The following is an 8668-nucleotide window of genomic DNA, read 5'->3' on the forward strand; positions in this document are numbered from 1 at the left end:
ACCATCTCGAATACATGCGTCAGCTCAGGTCTTAGGACATAGAACGTATGTTGTACTAGAGACTCACAGATGACATATCGCTGCATCTCATAGTTGGGTCTGTCCGACTCAGACCCTATCTCGACTCGGATCCGACTATGTCGAATCCGACCAGACCTTTCCAAGTCCATATTATCCGGTTAGCATCCAATGCTCCATGGCTAGTGAGACCGAGCCATCGACCGTGTCATATGCTAGTCTAGTCGGCTGCGCGTCCACACAGCCCTTTCGACTAGGGACCTTTTAGGACAGTCATCATACAATGCATAGTCCCACAAACAAGTCACGTACTTGCTGATATACATCATTGATAATGTCCAAGGACTATCTTTATTCATAAACACATAGAAAATATCATCATACATGATTGCCTCTAGGGCATATCTCCAACATGAACTACGATAACATCCATGGAAATAGCATGGTAAGATTTTTTTAATATTATGTCACGAGTGCATCTTTTGCATACATTCTTCTTAAGCTAAACTACATTGCTAACTGTGTTATTATTAAACTTCGGAAGGATTGTGTGCCTCATATGATGTATATGAAAGGTGACATGAATATTATTAGCTTACAGCCAGGTCCGCCTACAATTCACCGCAATCCATACTAGATTTCTCAAAGAGATGAAGACCTCACAATCAATGGATGGAGAAAAGTTATGAATGATCGTAGGGAACTACTTGGAGGCAACATGGTGCGCAATCCACAAATTGGAGATATGTGGATCTCTATTCTTCATAATGAAGATTCAGAGGCTATTCTGGTTTATGCTATTTTACCTTAGAGAGAGTAGCAGATCCTAGCTAGTAGTCATCACGTGCTAAGAATAATTAGCTAGTGTTGGTTATGACTATGATGATGGGGAGGAGTTGTTATTATGATGATGATGAGTTATGTGCTAGAATGATGAGTTATTATATGACTATGATGATGATCGGTGGACTTGTTATTACAATATGATGATGATGAGTTGTTATGATGATGATGAGTGACCAAGTTCAAACTTGGTCATTTTAGATCCATCCACTTAAATCTAATCCGTTTTTCTTCCTTTCAATGGTATAATAACTCATCGTGATGATAATGATATAACAATCTCCTAATTGCTACTGTATCAGAACTTATATAACGGTGTATAAATACAATATAAAACAAAAGAAATGAAATACAGACGAATAGTAGCAACGCGGGGCAAAGGCGCACACTGCTAGTACTTAGCAGTACCACGGGTCTGAACCCATGCTACTGATAACTGACTTAGCAATAGCGAGGTAGGATAAGCGGTACTGCTAAAAGTTAGTTGTAGCGCCCTAGCAGTAGCGCGGGTATGCTATTGCTAGGCAAAAATCCCGCGCTACTACTAGGGTTTTACCCAGTGGTGGTGCCAGGATCCAAACCTTGTGATGTCAAGATTTTGATAATGAAAAAATGTATACACAAATTAAATAGTAATAAAAAAGTCATACTTTAGTATAGATATATTTTTGTAGTGGACCTTTTGGATCATGCATATTTTGATATGTATGCATAATATAAACTTTACTGAAAAAAATGACATCTTGAATCCTAACAAGCAGCAATCTCTTCTAGTTCCCAGTATAGTACTCCCTCTGTCCCAAAATATAAGAACGGTTTTTAACACTATACTAGTATCAAAAACGTTCTTATATTATGGGACAAAGGGAGTAGTATTCATCGTAAGAAAAGAAAATTAGAAGAGGTTCCTAGTCACAAAACGCTGCCGGCTAGCCGGAGGTTGATGTGCCTCATGCCCTCAAATGTCGCATCTCTATTTTGGAGAGATTTACACGGGAAGATGAAACAGCGAAGAAATTCAACTGTGGAAGAATAAATCACGGGATTAGTAGATCAACCAATCAAAGGCTTCCTTTGCTAGTCTACTTCTTTTTTCCCAGCCAAACGTTACCCATAACAGATGACAAATGGGCCTTGGTGTCAATATGCAGAATATGTTTATTCAGCAGCTGAGTACACATGCATGGGGTCTTTCACTTTCTAAATCCCTGTGTAGTCAAGCGACTGCACAACCGCAACGTAGCTTCGCCACTGATTTTCCCTAGTAGTGTATGGCTAAGAATTACGATGAAATCTCTTGGAAACACCTCCTCGCGATATCAATCTTTGCTTGAAGAAATACTCCAAAGACATCGGTAAAGAGGCTGTAATTGGGCTGAAGCAACAATGTTGTCACTCTTACACCCGCACGAACATTACCAACAATGATTTTTAAAAGCGTCCTGAGTCGCCCATCCAAAAAAATGAAAAGCCTTGATTGATGAACGTACTTAGGGTGAATATGATCCCCTAAAAGTGCAAGTTGTCGAATCACTATCTTCATCATGGCCTCAATAAAGTAATTCACCTCCACAATGAATCAAACCAAAAGAAAAAAAGGTTGACATAACAATTTAAACTCAACAGATCTGAATAATCGGACATGCAGGGACAGAAAACTTTCTAATCTCATGACACCGTCAAAAGAATGAAAGGAAATTTATTCCCATGAAACTATCTTGATCACAAGACATTTACAACGAACATATGATCTGAGATCCCCTATCTTTCAGCGTCAAGTTGACAGTCGGAAGCAGAGGAACGTAAATTTCTCATATGTCTATCGCGAGACATAGCTACTAGGAGAGACAGCGGCGCACGGGCCACGGGGAGCCCACGAAGGACCAAAGCCCCGTGCGCTTCGTAAGGCCAACTCCACCGCGCGACCCTATCCTGTCCGGCCCCGTCCGTTTGGGATAAAACGGACAAACCGGGCGGCCTAGCGCGCGGGAGCAAACGGACTTTTGTCTGTTTTGCGTCCGCTTTCGATCCATCCGCAGCCCAAGTTTGCGCCGCTTTTGGGGTGAAACGGACACCACGCGAACGCGTCAGCCGTCTGCGCGTGTCCTTCCCTGGCTCGTCCGTCGGTGGCACAGGACGGGCCTTTTTCTATCCTCCCCCTCCCTCCCTTCGGCCGCACCCCACTCCACTCTTCTCCACTCTTTCCCATTCTTTCCCTCGCCGTTGCCGCCGCCGCTGCTGCCATTGCAGCCGTGCAGCTCGGACGCGTGCTCGCCCAACCCCTTCCCCTCGGCGCCGCCGAGCTACCCAACCACAGCCACCTGGTTTGCGCACCCGCCGACCGGATTTTGGGCGGATCCGGTCGGTCTTGAGCTCGCCCGGCTGTGGGAGGCAGGGCCGCGCCATGGACTGGCCGGGCACCTCGCCGGAAGGCCCTAGCACGGGCGCAAGGCCACATGCAGGCAGTGGCTCGTCCTCTAGCCGCTCGGATCTGCACCATCGGTGGCCCATCGACAGATACATGAATGGCGGCCGGCCGGGCTCGGTGCTTGCCCAAAAGCTCGTCGGCGCATCATTGCCCCTCATTAAGTGTGACCACTGCCCAAGGATGGTCGTGCGCCGCGTGTCTACAACGCCGGAACATCCCAGATGGGTGTTCATCAAGTGCTTAAACAATGGGGTATGTGCTCTTTTTAGCTTCGGTTTTGTGCTCTCGGATTAGACTAGTTGTGCTAACTTCAAATTTTATTGTGTAGAATGGATGCAAGTTTTGGTATTGGGAAGAAGAGTACATCGATATATTGATAGAGCGAAATTTAGTAAATGTTCGTGCACTTTTAGCTAGCCTAGAGGCTGTAGATGAGATAAGTGCACTTGTTGCTAGATTAAAGGCTAGACACGATACTACGTGTGAGGAAGCAACATTGACTTCTGGCTTGAAAAAGAAAGGAGGGTGCAACGTCGAGCCTCCTCCACAGATCAACAATGAATGCATCGAGAAGGCCCTAACCCAACTCAAGGGAGCAGTTATGGAAGTTGGGTACCTTCTTAAATGTATTCTTGTGGTTCTTGTTTTCTTCGGCCTTGCTTTACTAGTTAAAATGTGATGATGTATTGTCATGTACAAAAAATGAATGATGAAAATAAATTAAGGACTTGCAAAGAAATATGCACACGGACAAGATGCAGTCGGGATGCGTCCGCGCGCTGGGCGCACGGCCACCGCATCCTAAGACAGACCCGAACACGGTTCCATTGCCCTACACAAACAGACATAATCAAAACAAAAACGAACATCCGTTTGAAGTCGCACGGTGGAGTTGACATAACCACCAAGGCGGCGAGCTAAAATTGACAGACATAGCGGTCCCGTGCGCTTCTTCCTCCCCAAATTTCCCCGCTCCCGCGCGCGCGCTTCCCCTTCCCCGCCAAATCCCGCGCCCCCGGCCCAAACCTCCCGCGACCTGCGGCTCGCCGGCCACCTTAAATCCCCGGGCACCTTCCCCTTCGCCTTCCCTCCTCGCCGCTCGCCTCCCTGCAGCCCCCAGAGCCTCCTCGGTCCACACCGCCCCCCCCCCCCCCCCCCCCCCCCCCCCCCCCCCGCGCGGGAGGATGTCTCGCCGGGAGAAGCCCGCACCGGCAGCGGAAATGGCGGATCGTCAAGCCCTAGCGCCGCCGCCTCCGCGTCGCGTCCCGATGCTACCGAGTTACTGGGTCCACCTTACCTCCGGCGGCAGCTCTACACCGAATCCGCGGTGAGGATTCGAGCAATCCTCCATTCCATGGCTGTTCATAGATGGCGCTGTCGATCATGTCTAGTGTAACCGTAGATGTAGTTACCGACCCACTATAGATTAGATGCCACTGATCATATTCTGCTAACGAGAAGAGAAATTAGTACTATATCAGAACGTAACCGCCGGTTGTGTTGCATTCATTTGGCTTGTGCCTGCCTAACCAATATCATCTCATCTGTACTTCTAGATGCCACTATATATCGATCCGTGCTAACTGAATACGTTCTGCCCATCCACCATTAGTTGACTGTTCACTGTGTTGTGCTAGCAACACCAAGTAATAGGCTAATGGCTAAATTACCGGGTGATACACTATATGCCAATCTGGGTCAGTTTATTACTCGTACCAAATGATAGACCATGCAGATGCATCTGGTTTCGATCTAGGAAACTGCGTGTACCATGTTCTCCTATCACATCACTACTTTCTCCTGTCATTTTGCGTGCAAAAATCATTACATATGAACCATGTGAGAAGTGACGAAGTATTAAGTGAGCATATGCATCCAATGAAGCTGACCAGCTGTAGCTATCTTCTTGCTAAGCACTGGAGTGCACCATGTCGGTAACTCCACTTCAGCTATGTGCTTAGTTGGTCCATGGAGAATATGTTTGAAGAATTTGTGTGTAGAGTATGTTTGAATTTTTTCATTCTTACTTGATTCTTGTTAAAGACTTTGTAATGCATTACTCTACTATGAACTGAGAATCATTTGGACCTGTTAAGCTCTTATTGTAACAATGGTTTGCTGCTGTTGATAGGCAAATGGAGTCAACCAATGAGTCATCGTGCTCTCTCACTGCTGTTGGTGGCCGGAGCAAAGTAGCAACTGACTATCGAGTTGAGGTGAGGTGACCCTGATTCCGCATACTTTCTCTTCTCTCTCTCTCTTTCGGTCTCTGCTCATTATTTTCTGGCTCCTGCAGAACCGCTGTGGTGCCCGCAACCACAACCAGTTTGAAGGAAAGCGGAAGAAGGCTGTGGTGGCAGGCGAGGACCGCATCAGTGAACTCCCGGACGTGCTCCTCCACCATGTGCTCTCCTTGTTGCCGGTGGATGAGGCCGTGCAGACATCTGTGCTGGCCCGCCGGTGGCGACACCTCTGGAAGCACATACCCGTCCTGCGCCTCCTAGGTCCCAACAAGAAGAGGTTCACCAGTGCCGAGGATTTTGACAAGTTCGTGAACCATCTCATCTCCCTCCGTGGCCATTTACCTCTTGTCAGCTGCGAGATCCAAGCCTATCCAACCAGTGATGATTATGCTGGTGAACCTGATGAACCCTTGCCAAACATATACTTCGATTCATGGATCCAGTACGCTCTATTGTGCAAGGTTCATGTGCTCAAAATTGTCGGTGATGATGTGGGAGCAGAAACAGAGCTCATCGTGCCTCTCATCTCCCAGCACCTGAGGAGCCTGGAAGTTCATCATGTTCTGGTGGAAAAGGATTTTGTCGATTTCTCAAGCTGTCCGATGTTAGAAGAACTGAAGATGCAGGAATGTGGCCTTTGGGTGCGCAAGATGTCGTTTCCATCGCTAAAGCGTCTGTGGCTTACCGAATGCAACTTCCCTGAGGCGCATCGTGTTTGTATTTCTGCACCCAGTCTTGTTTCACTGCGTCTGCATGACAGTGGAGGCAAGACTCCTTTGCTTGAAAGCATGCCATTGCTTGATACAGCGTCCCTTGACCTTTCTGGTCGATGCAAGGATAAGTGTCGGGGTTGTGGTGGTGATCAAAGCTGTGAAGGTTGTCATGGTTATCCTGCAGGGAGTTATAGTAGTGTGCTTTTGAATACTTTGTCCAATGCTGTCAATTTGGAGTTGAAAGATCAACCTGAAGTGGTATGCTTTGCTTTCACTTCTTCTGTATCTTCTTTTCCTGTCATTTGCAACCCACAGTTTCTCTTATGAACTAATATCTCTATTGATTGTTAGACATGCATAAACGCATAATTAAATAACTTGGTACCTTCTTTAATTAGTTTCAATTGACATACATTTTTATTGGTTTCTGTTGATTAGGATAAATTATTATTTCACTGCTGATTATACCTGCATTTTCTTACAGCATTGCAGTTTTGAAATGTTAGACTGAGTACTTGTCAATTTCTTACATCCATGTTTGGATCCAGAAAAACTTAAACATAATGGGTTCTGAACACTTCTCATTGCATGTCAAAACTACTCTTTTAAGGCACTAACTGTTGTCGTATTTTGTCCAGTCAAGCCCTTATAGTGTTGTTTTCTTGATGCGATCCCTCAACTAATTATTTTTTATTGAAGTGCACCCTTAGATCATTGGGTTTAATTAAATGGATGCATGATTATACAAATTGGATAGTTTAGAGACTTGAGGTGTAGTTCTGGGATCTTTCTATTTATTTGTGAATTTAAAATATCTGCCCAGAGTTTCTAGTAAGCTCAATTATTTTCCTTTAAAATCTTGAATTTCTGATTTCTTGTACTTGTGCAATTTGTCCAGTACATCTACAAAAGGGATTTGGAATTTTGCCCCATGTTTGGCAGATTGAAGACTCTTTTACTCGACATGTGGTGCAGGGCTACTGACCTGCATGCACTAGTTCGCATTCTGCAGCACACGCCAGTTCTTGAAAAGCTCACTCTCCAGCTTCGTAGCGACTGGGTAGATTTTCTGGACCACTCTAGTGATGAATAGATCATGTGTATTGCATTGATCTTACTAAAATGGCTTGTGTCCTGTAGAATTTGTTAAGCGCAGCCCGAGGTGAAAGAAAACATGTTCGAATAGAGCAATCATTTTCATGCGTGCATCTTAAGGAAGTCAGCATTGAATGTGAAGAGAAACTAAGGGTCAAGGATAAGGTCAACCAAATTGTGAAGATCATGACTAGAAATGGCGTACTTACTGAAAACATCAGTTTCAAGAAGATCCCAAGGCCAGAAGGTTGTAAGTTAACTCTTGCTGTTGTACACTAGTTGCTCTCATCTTCATATCGAGTTTACTTTTTTTTTGAGGAAATATCCAGTTTACTTTGCTTCTATGCTCCTCTTACTGGCTTGCATTTTAATAAGAATCTCCTATTGTTTACTGTTGTTCAGTTCTGTATATGCAATTTGTGACCAATTTGCTTATTAGAGAATCTCTTGATCTCCCATAGTAAAATTGGGCAAACCAACATGTCAGCCACAATTCTAACTGAAAGCTGAGTCTTTTGAATATTGACGTCTTATACCCCTGGAAGTCTATGTATTTGGATAATAAAACAAAAGTTTCAGCTTATCTCCTGGTCTATGTACTCCGACAATTACATTCATTTTATGTTAGTTCTCTCTCTGTTTCAAAAAAAAATCCTATCCAATCAATCAGAAATTCCTATTGAATCAATGAATATATCAATCATATAACTGAACTGATGTTCTATTTTCAATTTTTTGCAGTCTATCGTCTCGTGTGTGTATCACCTAGGGCCTTTGATCCCAACTGGTCCGGTGAAGACTAAATTGGTGCGTTAGGCCAGTGATAGAAGTGTTTTAAGCCTTTTGTGTTGTTTTGTCCAAACCTTCTGTAACAGTGGCCCTGTGCTGGCTGTTGGTACAACTGAGCAAATGGTTTTGAGTTGGGTAGTATGTTTTTCTTCTAAGTTAAGTTGGGCAGTATGTAAAGATGTCACTAGCACTCTTTTATCTCTTGTCAGTAATGAAAATCGTGTCGTCAGTACCTTGAGCATTTCAAAATGTTGTGTGTGCTTGTTGCCTGTTTGCACAAGAAATGAGATGTTGGGCGAACCAGTAAGAAGGATTAGGTTATTTGACACTTGTTGAACATTGAACTGCCATCTCCACTTTTGAAAAGTGTGGTGAACATCATCAAACTGGGCATGGTTAACCCTGTTGTCGCAGGCTTGCAGTTATGTGTTTTTAGTGGCCTTCTGAGAAATGAAGAGTGATAGAGGCGTTAGATGTCATTGTCTTTGTTCAACCTAGAGCAACAGAGCAAGAGTACTTTATCCTCAAATGACAAACTC

The 8668-nt window shown here is 44.6% G+C and overlaps 1 protein-coding gene across 1 annotated transcript; it reads left to right on the forward strand.

The window, feature by feature from the left end:
- The first annotated feature begins 4451 nt into the window (after positions 1 to 4451).
- Positions 4452 to 8358, forward strand: LOC123136256 (MEIOTIC F-BOX protein MOF). The gene is made up of 6 exons (XM_044555597.1): positions 4452 to 4616; positions 5421 to 5505; positions 5586 to 6503; positions 7144 to 7305; positions 7386 to 7587; positions 8082 to 8358. Exons 1-6 carry the CDS (start codon positions 4474 to 4476, stop codon positions 8141 to 8143), a joined length of 1572 nt encoding a protein of 523 aa, XP_044411532.1. The 5' UTR covers positions 4452 to 4473; the 3' UTR covers positions 8144 to 8358.
- The last annotated feature ends 310 nt before the right edge of the window (positions 8359 to 8668 follow it).

This window comes from Triticum aestivum, chromosome 6B (assembly GCF_018294505.1).
Source record: "Triticum aestivum cultivar Chinese Spring chromosome 6B, IWGSC CS RefSeq v2.1, whole genome shotgun sequence".
Taxonomy (NCBI): Eukaryota; Viridiplantae; Streptophyta; class Magnoliopsida; order Poales; family Poaceae; genus Triticum; species Triticum aestivum.